This window comes from Solea senegalensis, linkage group LG2, assembly GCF_019176455.1.
Source record: "Solea senegalensis isolate Sse05_10M linkage group LG2, IFAPA_SoseM_1, whole genome shotgun sequence".
Classification (NCBI taxonomy): domain Eukaryota; kingdom Metazoa; phylum Chordata; class Actinopteri; order Pleuronectiformes; family Soleidae; genus Solea; species Solea senegalensis.
The window spans coordinates 7,661,065-7,680,741 of NC_058022.1; the positions used below are offsets into that span (position 1 = coordinate 7,661,065).

General features: G+C 40.3%; 1 protein-coding gene across 1 annotated transcript in view; it reads left to right on the plus strand.

Annotated features, from left to right (window-relative positions):
* pth2ra (parathyroid hormone 2 receptor a) overlaps positions 1-19,677 on the plus strand; it is a 29,694-nt gene that overhangs the window by 4,239 nt on the left and 5,778 nt on the right. The window contains exons 5-10 of the mRNA XM_044051874.1: positions 1,364-1,547; positions 7,819-7,972; positions 10,197-10,257; positions 10,437-10,503; positions 14,777-14,871; positions 17,744-17,882. Of these exons, the coding sequence (XP_043907809.1) occupies positions 1,364-1,547; positions 7,819-7,972; positions 10,197-10,257; positions 10,437-10,503; positions 14,777-14,871; positions 17,744-17,882 (700 nt within the window). The remainder of the gene's footprint in view (positions 1-1,363; positions 1,548-7,818; positions 7,973-10,196; positions 10,258-10,436; positions 10,504-14,776; positions 14,872-17,743; positions 17,883-19,677) is intronic.

Here is a 19,677-nt window from a genome sequence, read left to right on the forward strand (position 1 = left end):
CAGCAATTCAGACAGGAACGCTTACCTGTCAAAAATGAGAAAGAACATGCCTCCTGATTTGAAAACCATCAATTTCACAAAAAGAGTGGGTTGCAGGATTTGATTAGTAGAAAGTGAAGCAGAAAGTTGAGTCAATAGCATCTAACTTTTCCCTGGGGGGATCAGGGAAATATCAGAGACAGAAAATGTTCTGCCTCAGTTCAGGAAGAGCTGTCAAGATGTTTTTGTTTGTTTTTTGCTGTGCAGCTGATAAATCTTGTATCTGGCATCTTCCTCAGCCTCCCACAGCTCATATTACTGTTAAGTCTCTTCAGTCATAGTAAACACAACATTGACATGGGCACACAATTAGATAAGAAAAAACTAAATTATGCAGAAATATATTTGAAAAAACTACACACACACTGCAAAGATTCAAGCAGCACTCCAACCCTGAAACCAACCCTCACTGGCAATTATTTAGATAGCACTTCATCATCCTCCTCTGACTATACAAGAGGATTAACCACAGTGTTTATGAGGAGTAAATACGACAGCAGCAACAACTCATCAACTAAACTCTAACATGAGCCCCCTGTGCTTACTGATTCACATTTAGACATTTAGACTTTATTGATCGCCAAAGGTGCAATTAATTCATCTGCAGCTCACCACATCTGCATCACATGCAGCCGGACTCAATTATTAACAACAATTACCACCTACAGATCGACAGACTATGAAGTCAAGGAAGCGGTGATCATTTCTGTGTCTGTTAATAAAATAATAAATAACTGTGGGTTTAGGTTTAAATTGCTCGATTAAAGTGTTGTTCAAAATGACAGCTGTCCACGTTCAGCAGCCCGATAGCTGAATGAATAAAAGGAATTTAAAAAGTGATTAGTTTTACACCGGGGTGCAGAGTAGCGGTGACCTGAAGGTGTCACTTCAAACTCATTAGCCGGAATGCGCTGCGGTTGGCTGACAATGGAGGTGGCCTTCTTTCTGACTTGTTCCCAGAGGGACGTCAAATCTTTTTGCCTTAACAATGCAGCCCAGTCTGTTTTTGATCTTTAAAAGGTTGCCCACTGAACCAGCAAATAAAAGGAAAAAGGTTTTTTTGGAGAAAAACATGCTGTGGGAACAGGGTAGGGTTTCAGGTGTGCGCGAAGAGAGGAGAGCTAAACTAAAAGATAGACCATTATATGTAACATTCATTCACTGAGGTTCTTTGGAAACATTTTTATATTGAAGGTTATGGACCATTTAATTTGTTCCTTTAGAGTTTGCCTTTGAAAATAAATGAATAATAAACCTTTAAATCCTCCTCTGTACTGCATTTCAGTTTATTATATATCCATTTGTGAAAATCATGTCTTTGCAGGCGTCTGCACTGCACCAGAAACTACATCCACATGCACCTGTTTGTTTCCTTCATGTTACGAGCGGTCAGCATCTTTGTCAAGGACAAAGTCGTCCACTCCAGTGCTGGACTGCAAGACTTCGACTCTGCACTGTTGGACAACTTAAAAACAGTCAGCATAGCATCGCTGGACAAATCTCAGTATGTAAGTAGTCTGCCTTCTTCTTTTTCAGTCTAAACTAATGCCATAAATCACATTGTCATTTAAAGCTACAGTAGGCAGGATTGCAGCTCTCTGTCCTAAGCTGTCCTCATCAGATGAGCATGGACAGTCTATGTGCAACAAGTGACTCAAGGCAATCTGTCCACCTGTCAACTCTCTGCTGATAGAAGTCCATTTGCAGTGCAAGCCATTTTCTCTGTTCTCTGTTCTCTGTTGTTCTTTTTCTTTTTTTTTTTACTGTGATAGAGGGTGTGAATGTACTGTATGAGTAATGGGAAACCTGACCGGACCTGGTCCTCGATGCTCTGATAGTCATTAAACCCTGATTGTCAAGGTCTCGCTCCACTTTCAGTGATGGGATGAATGGTGAAATTTCATGGCTTAATCAATGTGCAGTTTTCCCCCACTTGAAAGAGATTGAGTGTTCTACCCGAAATTAAAGCTGGCCTGAACAGTGGTTTCCTTGAGCAGTAGGTGAAAAACCAGTGACTAAACACAAAATATACACACACGTTGTAAATATTTGAAAACGGCACCAAATATTTACATACGCAAACCGTATTCTCGTAGCAGCCTACACATTAAAACCATTTGAAGCTCAGCTTTCTTAATTCACACCATACTTTATCACACAAAATGCTTAGAAATGACACTAAACTAAACTCAGATTACCTTAAATAAACACAAATAAACAGACAAGAAACCAACAAACACTAAAAAGTAAATGCCACCGTGGCTAAAGCTAATGCTAACAGAAACAGAAAAAAGGGTAACAAGGTGGTTCAGTTCAGTTTTTCAGGTCTCTTCTTACCTGCTGCCACGCAGAGCTTGTAGAAAGAATCAGTCCGGCACAGTTTGACAGTAGAACTCATCGCTGTTCATGAGTAGCTTCAAGCAGCTTCTCTCTACTAAATTGTTTTGCACCATGTGCTCTCCCAGGTACTGTGTGCGTCACTCTTTAATGCCCTGACTCCAATCCCGCCACTGCAGATTAGTTCCACCCAGCTAATCCATATTTCCTGCCTGGCATTTTCTCTGTTATTTCCTAAGTTTCAACCTGAAATTGGTCATGTTAACTGAGAATTCTCCGTCATTGATGGATTTATTTCTACCATGGCGGCAGTGGCGATTGCTCTAAGACAGCAGGGGAAGTTCAGCTTCCTCTAAAATGTTGTCAAATATGTATTGTGTTGTATTTACATTTCAATAATAAACGCGCACTAGAACGCGCTTAGAACGTGTCACTCTTTTGTCCAGAATCAGCTGATTTTTCGTATTCCCATAGCTCTCTATGGGACGGCACAGAATAGGTTTCTTTGACTGTGATTGGACAAATAGGACAAAAACATCACTTCCACAGAAGCTCAGCTTCTCTGGGAGTCAATGGAGCAGTAGGCGGACGCAGACACTCATGATTGCATGAATTGTCTGAAAGGCGGAGTCAGTTTTTGATTGACAGTGTTGCAGAAACACACGACAGTGGAGCCTTTTCTGCCTCAGTCCTGTGCCACTGCATGACAGCAAAATCTGAAACCTGTCTGTCATTTTGACAGATTGAACACTGATCTACTGTAACCTCAAATAATTCCCCCACGATACACTTGTAGACAACCTGTATCAGTGGCGCCAGCAGCCGTAATCCTGTACAATTAAATATGATCCTGCCTGTGCGACGCCACTGACCTGTAATAGTGACCTGTAAAAGAGTACATCACAGAGATAACTACATCTATTAAAAAAAGGATTCCCCTTAGAGCATTTGGACTTTATCTCTGACCTCACCACCGTACTCAATGCCCTTAACCATCCGGGTGCTTACAGCACATTGATGAGCTATGAATTGAAGGCCTTGGTCTGTGACCACGTCTGTGACAGAGATGTGTTGCATTGCCGCTGGCTATGGGCAACAGGTCAGCTGAGTTCTGTTTCATTTCAAAATTAAATACTACTAGAAAGAATATGTGTCATTATCATTTAAAAAAAAATTTAAATTAAAATAGACAATGGGCGTCAAAATAGCTAAAAACAGCTAAAAAGTCTCATGCAACCACTTTAATTCTAATGAAGCTACTCTCCAGGCCAAGCATGAGTCTGGTCCTCAGGTAAGTGTGGGCCTTGAGATTCACATCATGGTTTAAAAAAACACCCTGAGGCTGGAGGATCAATCAGTAACAGTTGTTTCCATGGTAAAGGCATGAATATTTAAATCTGCTTGGAAAGACACCACTTCCCAGAAAGAGAGTTCAAAGGAGACGCAATGTCAATCTTAACACTACAGATTGGATCCAACACAGCAGACACGGAGAATAAAGTCAAAATCCAATAGTCTGCTAAGCATTTAAATAGATGAGGGCGAGGCGCGGTAAGTCAGACGGGCAAACAAGGCAAGGGCAGTTTTATTTATCGTCCATTTTTCTTTGCACTCAGAGCCTAATTACAAGGTTAAATGAGAATCATTAAAAAGAGTGCAAAAGAAAGTTTAAGAACATTACAAATATTAAAAGCAGTAAAATGATTAAAGATCACAGAATAATTCATTTGATATCCCATGATAACGGGATAAATGAGTGCGTTATCTCGGGATGATGAGTATGGCGAGTATACCTCGCCGCCTTCATGGGTGTTTTTGCGCTCAGAGAGCTGTGCAGTTATTAGAAGTAGGTAGTAGCGTGAGAATACCGGACGACGTCCTGTTACCGAAACCACCACAACAATTATACAATTTGTCCCTGTTCGTACAAGTTCATTGAGTCCTCCATGACAAGTGGCAGTGCTTGAGGAGACAATCAGTGTGAGACACTGATTGTCTCACACTGATTGGACACTATTCAGTCACTTATCACGAGAAAACGAGACTTGCTATCTCGTGATGACGCATTAATGTATTCAATTATTCCGTTATCTCGATATGACGGACTTAAGAAATATAGTGGCGACCATGGCCTCTCTCGGCGTCCGTGAAAAATGAACAAATGACAATCGTTTGGTTAAAAGCATTATCAGTCTTGTCTGGATTTAAAAATGTTAATGGATTGAGTGTTTCTAAGACCATTAGGCAGCTGGTTCTACAGCTGTGTTGTGCTGGCTAAAAAGTGGTACCCCCTTGTTTTGTTCTTAGTTTCAGGAACACCAGCAGAGTTAGCCGTAACATTACCAATTATCCTCCACATCAGGATCATGGGGGGGTGCTGTGCCAATCCCAGCTGACGCGGCGGGGAAAAGGCGGGGTCACAGCCTGGACAGATCGCCAGTCCATCACAAGGCCATATATAGAGATGAACAACCATCCACTCTTACACTCACATCTCCGGTCAATTTAGAGTGTCCAATTTACCTAATCCTCGCCCATTTCTATTAATAAATTGAAAACAATGCATTAAAACTGTTTAAAAACAGATCCTGCATCTGATGTGAAAAGGGGGACAATTATACTGGTTATGTCATCTACCTGTAAGGGCTCTGTGAGGTAATATTGTTCTCACTCAGTCCTCTGTTGACAGTAAATACACCTACATTTCTATTAATATGAATGAAGTTCATTTGACTTTTCATACATAACATGTAGCACAAAGTGCTTCACAGAATACAAACGACAACTCAGTGGGAGACAAGCGAAAGAAAGAAAAAAGAAAAACCACACACACTCAAATTCCCCAACCGAGCCAAGACAGGATGACACCAACAACAGCTTCCCCAGAGCGAAAACAACTTCCAGTGCACACGGTCCCCAGTGAGAAAATACCTGAGCTGGCGTTAAATGTAGAAATATTAGATATAAAGGAAGGATTAGAAGTAAGGATGAAAACAACAGCAAAAAGATGCAATATGATATTGTCTCTTACAATTAATATATAAAAGCTACATACAGTATATCACAGTTTATAAATAGATACGTATGTAGAATAAGAAAAAACACATGACAAACACATGACTCAGCCTATGACTGTAAGTGGTGTTGAGGACGCTGATGGAGGAGGACACAAATGAGTTTTTAAAGAGTCAATATAGAGTGAGTCTGTATTTTGTTGCTCTGTATTTGCTGCCAGAGAACAAAAGCTCATATTCAGAGTGGAGTCCATGGGGTGGACTATCCAGTACTCTCTGTGCTTCTCTTAGAACACGCTTCTCATAGACGCATTAATGCACTTCCTTTCCTATCATTTCCATTGCAGTCTTATGAAGTCAGGCCAGATTGCAGCGCTGAGTTTCCTTACTATGCCTGTAACCCGTTACTTATCAGACTGTCATCACTGCCATAGGTCTGCAACATTCCAGCCTCTGCTGGAGCCTGGTGCACAGGCTGTCCAACATGAACTTGTCCTGTCAGGGTAGGATTCCAAGATACTACAGAGCTAGTTTTACCTTCAGCTTTGGGGTCAAACACCGGCTCCACAGCGTTTCATGGGTGGTTAACATCACACTTGATCACACTTGATTTTGACTCAACTCCACCCCTGGCTGATTGTATTCAATTCCATTGTAAGTCGCTTTGGATAAAAGCGTCTGCTAAATGACATGTAATGGACAGAAAGGACAGACTATATTATCATTATGTTTTCAGTCTTCAGTGAGAGCATCATTTGTTGCATTGTGCTCTTTGTAAGAGAAAATTGTTAAACTTTTAAGTGTAATTACTCACACATTTGTACAGTATGTCCAGACCTGGTGTCCATTATAGACGAGCTATAACTTACAAACTTACAAACTCCCACTTAAAGGCCTCTCTGCAACCTTGTTTTTCATAGATTCTCTATACAAGGGTATTGTTATCCGTAAATCTGTAGAGAGAGGGAGGATAAGAGAACCGCAAGGTTGTCTGTCCTCAGAAATAGATGAACGTTGGGGCATCTCGACCTGAGAGTCTCTGTCTCGAGATGAGTTAGAAAGGCAGAATTAGAGAGGCTGCCTGGCTGTTAACATTGTATTGGAAAAGTAGAGAGGAGTGATCAGAACCATGGCGCTGAGCGGTGAAAACAATGAAATGACACTGAAATGACCACTGACTAATGACAAGTTATATATAGGTACATACACACATGTAATCAACTCGCTTTAACAACACCGCACAACGAATGAATTTCGGCGGCAACTGTCACACAAGTCACGGCAGCTCACCACCACAAATAATCCATTATCCACAATCACTGGGAAAAAAACAACAGTGCTTGGTTTATTTCAGCCGTGGTGTCCGGCTGAACACGCTGTGACTCATGTGTATGAGCTCGTTCTGGATGGAGGTGCTGAGCTATTTTATATGCTTGATCAAGACCTTGCAGCACCGCACAGGGTGACAGGATGGGTTGTAAATAGCCACATTCATTCACATATGTCCTTCTCCAGCTGCTCATCAGTGCCGTGGAGTTTCCACTGTTCACACACCACACAGGCTCCAGCATGTAACTGAGAGTTCAGTTTTCATTGACAGATTCCCCCCAAATTATAAATACCAGGTGCGGCTCTGTTCTCCTATAGTATTTCAGTTGAATTCCTTACTGACTCCCCTCACACACTCATCCATCTTCTACTGCTTTATCCTCCACATGAGGGTTGCTGGTGCTAATCCCAGCTGACATGGGACAAAAGGTGGGGTCACAGGGCCACATAGAGATAAACAACCATCCATTCTCACACTCACACAGTAAGTTCAGGTCCACATGCATAAGACTGAGGACATTTTTGTCTCATTGCAGGGAACAGTAATGTACGATGGATCAGTTTGTGCGTCTTATCTCCAGACGGAATAAAGTAAAAGGGAAAGATTTCTCTTCCATTAACTTTTATAGTTGTGTCACGACAATAGCGCCTGCGTACCTGCTGCCGTATTGCGTTTATTTAACGACGTGACTCAATATGGTGCCCACTTCCCTGCGAGCTGCCCACATCCGAGACAAAAGACAACACAGAATTTAATCTAAATGTAGGTGATTTTCCTTTGTATGACGGAACTAGTTTCATGAGAGTTCTTTTAAATCACCGTGACCAAGCTACTCACGTGGACCACGCGTGGGTGGTTGACCCTCGTTAACTGCGTATTCACAGTTGTACCGCGGCAGACGCGGTTTTCTTCACTGTCTTTGTGCACGGCAAAAAACAACGGAATGAAACCAAACAGTTACTCTCATGGGCGGCACCTGAAATGGAAGAACAGGTGGTGTGAAACTCTGTGATCACACAGTATTATGTCAACACAGCCGACAATTCGGCAGCACAGCAGCCTCAGATGTGATAAATGTGTCGATTGTTTTGTCATCAGATTGGGTGCAAAGTGACAGTGCTGCTCTTCATCTATTTTCTGGCCACCAACTACTACTGGATCCTGGTCGAAGGCCTCTACCTTCACAGCCTCATCTTCATGGCCTTCCGATCAGACTCCATATACCTCTGGGGCTTCACGCTGATTGGATGGGGTGAGCTATGAAAATGCACATTTCTTATGTCGCACATCTCCCCCTCTATTTTGTGCATTCATGTGTAAATGTAGTGTGTTAGAGTGGTAGAGTTCAGTAAAACTAACTAACTATAGTCCTTCACATGTAGATTTATCAGGGTCACAGGAGCTTATGAGATTGTTTAAACCAAATTCATGTAAACTAATGTTTGCAGCTTGTTTGCAGTCTCTTAAACAGGTCCAGTTGTATTGCCCGGCATTAAACACATGTCTCCGTAGGGCTGCAATCGATTAATAATTGATAACATGGTGATGATCGATGAATCAGAGTGTTTTTGTTTCCAATAATTAAAACAAGCTTTCAGATTGTTCAGCTTCTTAAGTGTGAATGTTCTCCATGTCACAAACAAATCATTCAAACGGAATTATTTCATTTTATTTTCTGACATTTTATGCACCAAACAAATATGTTTTACAGAGGAGTCACGTCTGAAAATGAAGAAGAAATAACATGAGTGTTATGCAGTTCTACAATTAAGCAGAAAGAAAAGATAACTAGACAATACAATTTGTATTTTTTATTAGTTAGTTATGAAACACACAATTAGTATAATTGGAATTGCACTGTGTGTGACATTAGATGAGAATGGCTAAATGTTGAAGACCAGTACAGCACTGGTACATAATCAATTAATTTGTTTTTTTTCCGTTCTACACCACTCAGTAACAGCACGCGTCCTTCCTGATGTTGACATATATCAAGCTCCTACATCTACGTCTCACATATTCAGTGAATCTTTGAAGTCAACACAAACTCACTATTTCTGTGTTGAATCCAGTTAACACAATAAATAATGTTGGGAAACGGAGGGGAACTCATCATCCATTGAAAATGTTACCTTTCACCTTGATTTTGAATGAAGCTGCTTTATTTAAATGAGCACCTCAGGGGGATAATCGGCTGCCAACCACAATTACACAGTGGCACAATCACAGTTGCTCATATTGAGAACGATATCTCTGGACTGCTTAACATGCAGATTTCTGGAATTTATGAATATTTTCGGGCAAATATGATAAGTTCTGAACCTGACACACAAAAGTTAGTTGATCTTGAAATCTCACATGAATTGTTTTTAATTAAAGGCAAACCTTTATCAGTCAAAATGGCTCAAATGCTTTAGCTTTCTCACTTACCTGTCCTCATCATTCACCTGTCCTCATCATTCACCTGTCCACATCATTCACCTGTCCTCACCTGTCTTCATCATTCACCTGTCCACATCATTCACCTGTCCTCATCATTCACCTGTCACATCATTCACCTACAATACTCATCATTCACCTGTCCACATCATTCACCTGTCCTCATCATTCAACTGTCCTCACCTGTCTTCATCATTCACCTGTCCACATCATTAGCCTGTCCTCATCACATTCACCTGTCCCTTTTCACCTGTCCTCATCATTAAGCCTGTCCTCATCATTCACCTGTCCTCATCATTAGCCTGTCCTCATCATTCACCTGTTATCACCTGTCCTTATCATTCACCTATTACTCACCTGTCCTCCTCAGTCACATGTCCTCCTCATTCACCTGTCCTTCCCATTCACCTGTCCACATCATTCACCTGTCCTCATCATTCCTGCACTGTCCACATCATTCACCTGTCCTCATCATTCAACTGTCTCACCTGTCTTCATCATTCACCTGTCCACATCATTAAGCCTGTCCCTCATCATTCACCTGTCCACATCATTCACCTGTCCTCATCATTAAGCCTGTCCTCATCATTCACCTGTCTCATCGTGCGCCCTGTCCTCATCATTCTGCCCACATCACCTGTCCTTATCATTCACCTGTCGTCACATGTCCTCATCTTTCACCTGTCCTCCTCAGTCACATGTCCTCCTCATTCACCTGTCCTTCCCATTCACCTGTTGAATCCCCTGCAACTGGATGAGTCTAGAGCTTTAGTCGCTGCTGCCGATGGAAGATAGTCATTTGACTTTGAAATGTATTTTAAAATCAAATGACATTTAACTAACTTACTGACTGACTATGACAGGAATAAACATATAAATCAATAAAATAAAGAGACAAGCATGCGATATTACAGACTCCAACTGCCTTAAAACAGCAACAGCAACAACTGCGTGCCATGAAACCGTGACCATGAAACTACTCTTAATGACATAAGGAGAGCGCGTGCAGTTCATTGTGTGTGTGTGTGTAATTTCAGGTGTTCCAGCTATTTTTGTAGCAGTGTGGGCAATCGTCAGGGCAACTCTGGCAGACGCAAGGTGAGAGAGAGTAAACCACAAACTATGTTTAGGCCTATTTGTAGATCATCATCACAAAAGGTCAACAAAGTTGTCGGCCTGAATAATATGTGTAGCATTTAGTATTTAATTGTGCTGACATTTAAATTCCTCTTCCCTCTCTCTCTCTCTCTCTCTCCCTGTTTCTGTATCAACTGCAGATGTTGGGAGTTAAGTGCTGGCAACATTAAATGGATCTATCAGGTTCCCATTCTGACAGCTATTGGGGTAAGACAAATGGAGTTCATTTTCTATCTTCCATGTGCGGATGTGACTAAAGGCTTTGGCATTTAGATATTAGCCTAATTTCCATTTAAATGTATCACAAACGTTAACAGAATTTTCAAACATGTGCGAAAAGAAATTTTTTTCTAAACATCATCTTTATTCTCAGAATCACTTTCCAGTTTACTCGTTTGTAATGAACCTTTATTGAAACATCTAAATCGAAAAAACCTTTTCACCTTTTTAGTTTTTAATCTTTTGTATAACTTTCAGCATACTGTGTGTTTTAATCCTTGCAGTCATACTGAACTGGATTACCATTCTATATAGAACTTGTAGTTTTCTTGTGTCAGAATCACTCAACTTCACTTCCTCTAAACCTTAAATTAAATGTATAAAAGCAGCATGCATCCTTTCTTTCTTTTTTTTATACTTTATACTAACAAGCAGTGTTTCAGGTTATTTAACTGTTGAGTTAATAACTGTTTACATCTGTAACATGCAGGAACAAATTGAGTTTTTAACAAATGTGACAGCACCTAATCATGTTTGTAAAAGTGTTCAATTATTGCAAAATGGAAAAAGGAGAAATAGATGTTTTTGTAATTGTTTAACGTTTGACAGCTTTTCTACCATACTGGAATGGAATTTTTCAATAATGAAAACAAGCTTTCATATTTTTCACTAAACGTGAATATTTCCTTGCTCCATATCACAAATAAATCATTAACCCTGCGACACAGGGCGTATCGCCGGGCGACACGATTGGGCGAGCACTCTTTGCGTTACCGTAATGATGCGTGGTGGTTTGTGCTATTGGGAAAAAAACAACGAAAAATCTTCGTTGTTTGAGAGCTTGCACGTCAAAGCCAACCACATTGTTATTACGGTAATTTCACTGGCACTGATGCAGGAAGCCGGTGAATCAGCATCTTTACACACCTACACACACACACACACACACACAGCGGTAGAGAAAGGGTTTTTTATCAAATATCAAATTTTGTGGTAAATGCTTGAAAAATTTAACTGGAATTATGTTTTAAATTTCAAAATTAAATTAACTACAGTGTTTTGTGCCTGGCATATTGGAATTTGTGAAGAAAATGAATGGATAAGCGGCATTAGAATCAAAACTGTAATGGATAAAATCCAAACAATACCCAAGCCTATACGCGTAATGTAAATCCTCTAACATCTGCTCACTGCTGCCTGTAATGGAGCACGTCGACTACTCACAGAGCAATTCAGAGAAAGAAGGGGCTCTTCTTGTTATCCCCGTACTGAAAGGTAAAGCAACTTTAGAAAAGAAAGTGGCAGATGAAAAAGGATATAGATCATATTTCATATTCATGATATCCTCTCTGAAGGGACTACGCGGAGAGCGCACACCTCTGCCAAGGCCACTCAGTATCAGCACGATCCCTTTGAACCTTCTCACAGACAGATTAACTGATATATATACAGTATATGTATACTGTATATACTGTATAGTCCTCTTTGGTGTACTGTAGGTAAATGCGTAAAGAACTGGGGATAAGACTCAGCACCCGGGAATAAAGTAGAGTGATTTTTTTTGTTCAGATAACGAGCAAATGAATCAAAATGACACATTTGCTTAAAGGCGTCTCACTAACGGGAGTCGTCTGTGCTGCATGTGTTAAGTGGCCACTGAGCTGCAAATGGAAAAATCTCCTGCAAATTTGAATCAGAGACACCTTTGGGTTTTTAGGGACGATCACACACACACTGCTGGCGGGAACAAATTAGCTCCCGAGGACACAGGAATCAAGTCAACCTGGAGAATTGACAAAAAGATCACATGCTGTAGCGTTCCTTGTTATACTCTTGACAGTAGAGTTATTTCTGTATGGGTAAAAGATACTCCATTTAAAATAAACGTAGCCACTGTAAGAAGAGTGGAAGACATGTTTTTATTTTGTTCATGGGTTTAGGCCAGACTGAGTATCTAGTGTCATATAACGTTTATTTTTTTATTCAAGCACAAGTCAGTCCCATAAGAGAATTAGAATTGTTGACGATGCACACAGAGGTAACAGTGACTAATGCTGTGACTGTCTCGCCTTGCCTCGGCACGGCACAGTTAAGTTGCGTTTCCACTAGCATAGCACCTGGTACCACATACTTTTTTTATTACCTGGTCACTATGCTTGACCTCACCAGACTGCCAGCCACTGATTGGTCAGAGTGCTGTCACAGGAAAAGATGTCCAACACAACACAAAATCAAGAACTGTAGATCAGTTAAAAAGACTTAACAATCCTAAAAACATGGGTTAATCTCCAACAATGTCCAGGGAAATGTCTAAAATCTCAATATTTAACAGATTATGTGATTGTGAGCGGCATCACAAACCCTGCCGCTGTATTTGAGTCCACTGACTGTGTCAGACGGAGTCTGTGCTCTGATCATGGAGGAAGTACTGAACAAATAGTTTTAATTAACTAATTCTAATGATTCAGTTACACTGAAAACCAACCTAAACTGTGCCGTGGCGAGGCGAGGTGATGCGACCTGGCACCAGAGTGGAAAAGAGAGGGAAAAACAAACCAAAAATGTTTGAACATCCTCTTTTCTGTGCTTTATTTTGAATCTCTGTAATTGCTGAAATCTATATGTTACGACAATTGCACTGGCAGCAATTATCAGAAGTCCAGCATCTCTTGCCACATTGACACTTAAAGTTTCTTGCATACAATTCATATTTCACTGCTCACATTTGAATTTAAACGACGCATTAATCTAATCACAGTGCACTGAACTGGTGTGAGTCACATAGAGAGTCCCGCTGCTGTTTTTCGATGATACAACTAGAGTATTTCATAATGAAGGTGAATTCTAAATGTCTTTTTAAAAGAGCTCTTTCACGACAGACTGTCAAACTCTTTTGTGCCGGTAATTAGATTGAATTTGTGTCTCCAGGCATCATCAGCCTATTTGCATGGGTTGCTGTGGTAACAATTTGGGTGTAGCCACGTCACTGACAAAGCCTGCCAACAAAATTTTAAAAAGTATGAGAGATGGGGGTTCATCAAGGAGTCCAAACAATCAGACACACACATTATGCCTAATACTTTCCAGCAGCGATATCATTCATCACTGCTGTCATTTTCGTTGCATTACAAGCGAAGCAAAGGATGAGTTGAAATTACACAGTTCTAAGACTCGGATGCATCTGTAGAGATCAAATGGGAATGACATTTCAAATCAATTTACATCAATTCCACATGTATTGCTGTGTAATTATTTTTAATAGATAATAATAGAGGAAAGATGAAGAGGACCACAAAAATTTAAGAGAACAAGTTGGATTATAGCTGGATTATAGCAGCATACACATGGGTAACTATTTGTTTTCACGTGTATTCTGGAGCTCTATCGAAATTATCCTCTCGGTTCATTCCAAGAATTGAGAGGATAATGTCGGTGCACATGTCCAAGTCTTAAACTGCAGAAAGCATAAGCCCTAATTTCCATATTTTCAATTACATTAGTTTTCACCCAGCCAAATTTATGAGAATAAATCTTAGAACCTGGCAAAAAGGACATGTACGTATTTACTCATTAACTATTTTATGTTATACTAACTTGTTTAAAATACTGCACCCAGCATTTGTGTGTTTTTGCTTATTTTAACCATAAAAGGGTCAGAAAACGTGCTGTGGCTAAGTGCTTTTGCCCATTTCTTTCCAGAATAACTTTCAATATTTTACTGCATGTTTAAATAGTGTATTAACAATTTAAAATGAAGAAAAACATACAAAAAAAACCCCCACTGTAGTTGTACATGAACACCACATTGTGCATTTTACATTTGAATTTTGAACAGCATAAGACTTATTATAAGTAAGATTTGTGTGCGTTTTTGTCTTAATGTCCAAAAACAGGCCAAAAACTTATGTACAGGCATTTTTCCAACTCTCTCCCCTCTGGTGACAAAGACACTGAAGTGCATAATTACTGCATTAATTAGTGCAAACGCTCTGTGTTTAAGGGTTAAGCCGCTAATGTTTTTATCAGTGCATTCTTTTAGTTGACAGTATGTATCGTGGGTGAGAGTCGAACACTGTCATTATCCTTTATTTGGCAACATCTTCGTCATTTGACGGGTGTGTTGGCTCACACCAGTGACACTTTGACACGTAATTATCAAGTGTTCCTTCTGTCTAAGACAATAGCGGGAGGTGAGTTCACTGATATTTACGCACAGAATAAACAAGTCCCACGTCTTTTTCTTCTTCTTCTTCTCGTTCAGCTCAACTTTGTGCTGTTTGTGAACATCGTGCGAGTGCTGGCCACCAAAATCCGAGAGACCAACGCGGGACGATACGACACTAGGAAACAGTACAGGTTTGTATCGCACTGATCTGTAAACACCAGCTGTTTGCTTTTATGAATCATGTACTTATTACACGATATAGATATCTCTCGGAATTTATGAACCAATTCTCAGAGCATCTGTTTCTACTTTCTAACGTCTCTACCCCTGTCTGTGGCTCTCAGCGTCAAACCCAAGTATTAATTTGCTGTAGAGTGCATTTATCTTGTGTCAGATGAACACAACAGAGTCTGGATATGAATCTTCGTGCTTTACTTAGGACACAGTCAACAAATGCTCCCGTCAATATGTGTCTTTAATCGTTTCCTGCCGGGATTATTATGTGGCACATATGCGGCGTTCAATTATATGAGTCAATGCACGCACGCACACACACACACAAAAGATGGAAGTGCACACACACATAAACACGGGATTTACATCTGCAGTTATCACCATTATCCTCGCCCGCTGACATTGGCATCCATGTGACAGATGAAATCATGATAATTGCAGTGCTCTATTCAAGAAGAGCGCGGTCACGCTGCGAGCTAGTTTGTTATTATTGTGTCTGAAGATGAGCAGAGACTCTCAGTCAGAAAAAAATTGAATGATCAGGTGCAGCGTATTGGAAGCCAAGCTGGAAAATAAGGGAACGCCAAATAATAATAAGAAAAAAATAGCATATACGTAGCGGCAAAATTGACAGACAGTGATGGCAGCATGTGAGAAACGATAAACCGTGCAAACATCTCATGCATTCTGTCAAAAGAATGCATGAGATGTTTGCAGACGATGACCCTCGAACTCAACCAGGCATCCTGCTACATTCCTAAATAAATGAATGAAAAAATGTTATGTATAATTGCATGTATTATACCCATGGAAGCTCAGGAGGAAAATCAGAAATACTTATGCTACTGTATATACCAGGGTATGTGAGAAGGAGGAGTGTGTAGAAAACAAAACTAATAATGACCTTATATCCCACTCCATCTTCATCTAATGTCACTATACCAGTGTGTGAAGTATATGTGAGGATGAGAGAGTAAATGATCTTATTGGGAATAAATCTGCCTCCTGTTAAACGTTTGTATTTTAACGTTGGTTATAAAGCTGTTACTTCAAGAGCTCAATATTTTCTCAGGTGTTAATTGGTTATGAAAGGTTTGAGAACCACTCTATTATATGAGTCTATGGTCTGGGTTGGACTGGGATGTCAAATGGTGTCTGTCACGGCTTATGAGTCAAAAGTCTTAAAGCTGTGGTCGTAAATCAGGTTCTAAGACAACTTTTTGGTTGTTGAAAACCTCTTCACCTTCTCTTGACAACCACTAATGAATTAAGTTGTCTGGGGGATAAAAAAAAAATAGAAAAAGAAAAGAAAGCAGTGGGTGTTTTAAGGGCAGAGAGCAGATGGGAGGGGGTCAGATGTATCAGTTGCCGTGTATTTCCACACTCCGTCTGCAATGAATTATTCTCTTGTGAACGTGACAAGGAGTTCAACGAAAGAGATGTTTTTCATAATTGAATTACAAACTCCAGCTTTTAAGTCCTAAAGTGTGGCAGTTCGAGACCAGTCACCAGCTCTTGAAAATGTAATTGTGCGTTGAAGTGTTCACCTGGACAGCAATGGCGTGTGTATATATGTATTCATTTATGCAGACAGAAATTGCTTCTCCCATTTTTTGCAGACACACAATTTCTGCTTGACACAGCATATATATATATATATATATATATATATATATATATATATATGTGTGTATATATATACATACATAGGGTGAAAATAAGCCATCTGGCAAATGAGTCAAACACTCCTCCTCCTCCAGTGGGTTCATGTCCTGCATCATGGAGGGAAAGATGTGACTGCAATTATTCAAAAAGTGATGAAAAGTTATTTTACTTAAATGTGTAACAGTTGCCAGGTTATTTCACACCCAAAGCTAAAAAACATGCACAGTGTGTCTCCACCAGGAAACTTGGTGTCCTTGGAGAAATAAGTGGTTTTACAGAACATGTTCATAGTCCTTGCCACTTTTTGAAGTGCAAGTCAGCTGTCAAGACTCTGATTGAGGTCAACAAGAAAAGTTAAAAGTTGTTATTTGCTATGGATGGGAGCGTTTCATGGGGTTCATGATGCGGTGGGCTGGAAAAAAAAAAAGTTCCTTCAGACTTGCAGTCTATATTGAACCTGAGCTGAGAGAGGAAGCAGAAACTGTGGAACACTTGCCAACAGAAGTAACTTTTCCCATTAAACTTTATCGCATGTATTTGACTATTTTTGTCCATTTATGTCAACACACTGGTCACACCGGACACCCACATGACACATCTGCTCTTACACCCACACTCAGGGGACAAGCTGATGACAACACGAATGAAGAGACTCCCTCGTCTTTTCAAGAAACCCACCAGAGAGACATCAAGAGCACGCATCAAGGTCGCTGTACAATTGAGAACAGAGAAGAAAACAAACAAACAAACTCGGCCTACCCATCACAAAAGATTCGGATTGATGCGTCAAAAACTCTAGACAGGAAGTTGCTAAAAAACAGAACCGTTTTGGTGGAGGTAACCATTTTAGAGGTTTATTTAAAAATAAAACAAGCAGATGTCTGCTGGCAGTCTGTCCAAGGGAAGTCCACTACAGTTAGGATGGATGACCAGGGCTCTTACTGGATCCCAGGAACCACCTCAACACTCTCAGCTGCAGCCCATCACACACACACACACACACACACAGAAAGACAAACACGAGGAATGAGAGACTCAGGGGTTGTAACTCTCCTTACAAGAATTACCCTTTGTCCTGATTTATCTATTTTCATTCAGGCAAAAGGAACTGAGGAGTCTAACTCTGTATTTGCTTGTGTGTGTGTTTGTGTGTGTGTGTCACAGGAAACTGGCAAAGTCCACCCTTGTCCTAGTCCTAGTGTTTGGAATCCACTACATTATCTTTGTGGGGATGCCTCACACCTTTGATGGACCGAGCTGGGAGGTCCGCATGTACTGTGAGCTGTTCTTCAACTCATTTCAGGTACTTTTTTTGTTCCCTTTTAGCTACATTCATGGTTCTCCAAGTGTAGTGACACTTGGAGAAACATTAGAAATACTTGCTATAAAGCAGGGTATGTGAGTGACGGGGTTTCCACTGTAGCATGGAGTGGCATATTGAAAAAATAATAATAATAACCTGAGTATCACATTATTTTATGCTCTGTCTAGCTCCAATTTCACTCACAGGCGCGTTTAAACGATCGTGTGAGACAGAGAAGGATGAGAGATCGTCTGCACTCTCACAGGAAGTGGAAGTGGACTCCTCAGGATGCATTAGAGTTCCTCAGCTCATGTCCTCTGACTCGCTGCAGTTTCACAGTATTTTTGCACTTTTACACACCCACACATTTTTAAAACTGTCAGATATCTTTTTTTTCCCTAGCAATTAAAATCTTATTTCAGGTCACATAGATGTGCAGGTGATGCGCCTCCTGCTCCTTCTCAGACACACACACACATTAACAGCTGACAAATCTGCACAGTCAAACTCATTAGAAACAGAATTCTGTTTGTGTGTACCTGAACAGTGTTGAGACAGCAACTTGACTGACAACTTCACCTCACACAGAAAGGAGCTGCATGCCAATGTATGTGAATGTTGGTCATAACAATTATGGTGAAAGTCCAGCAATGGGCGACTGTGTCGCCTTTTCCAAAAGTTTCAATTTTTGCCCCTAAGTTTTCAGATGAAATGGACAGCAGCAGCATTTTTTAATTTCTCTCACTCAAACACTGGGGTAATGTGGATGACAGGCTTATCCAGGGCAGAATGAATGCAGTTTCAAATGAAAACTGAATCTTAATAAGACCATGGTGAGTGCAGAAACAAGGACAGCAGCTGTCTGTGTGAATTTTATTTATTTATAACAGGGCATCAAGGCTTTCCGTGCAGTAGTTCAGGGGTAAGGATTTGGGTTTTTAGCACCTGGAACAGCTGCCGCAGCAGATGTTGGTGAGACCGAGTGTGGGAATCTGTTGCTACAAGGTCCAGAGAAAGAAAAAGGAAAATCAAGACACATGTTGATATGTTTCAAGGCTATAATGAGAAATCCTTGTGTTCAGTTCATACATTTCAGTTTATACTGTGATTTTCCATTACACAGGTCACAGCTGGCCTGGTGTCATGAGCAGGATTAGTCCCCTCAGTTGTACCTTTTGCCCCCTTTGTTTGCACCTTAGTGCTCACAGAGCCGCAGGTGCACCCATGTTAAATTACCATGGGAATAATACACAACTCCTTATATGGACATCCTGGGGTGTATGTTTGGAGGTTACATATTCAGGCTTTACAAAATACGTTTTTTTGTGTTGTTGTTGTTGAGTCAAAGTTTTTGTTTTTAGTAGTGATATAAAGTAGCAATAATTGTGCAGAAGTCACAAAAATAGACCCTTTTTCTTTTCTTTTTGTTCTTAAAAATGAGCCAAGTGAACTTTGAACTGTGACGTATTTCCAAATTTCCAAAAGTACTTTCTGCTCAGGTGTGTTTGTGTTATTTTTTTTTTCATCAGATTGTCTAGGTTGTGCTGAAAAACACTCTATTGCTCATTCTTATAGCCTCTGTATAAACTGTACATTTTAACATACTAATGGAAAAAAGCAGCCGAAATGCTCTGAGTTGTAAGGGTTAAAATCTAATATAAATTATATAAATGTAATGTACTGTAGTATTATAAAGCCCTTAGTGCTTTATGCAATATCAACATTACAGCAGTATTAAAAAGATTTCATAAACACAGACCAGAGCATAAAACTACAGAATAAAGTGTCACCACAC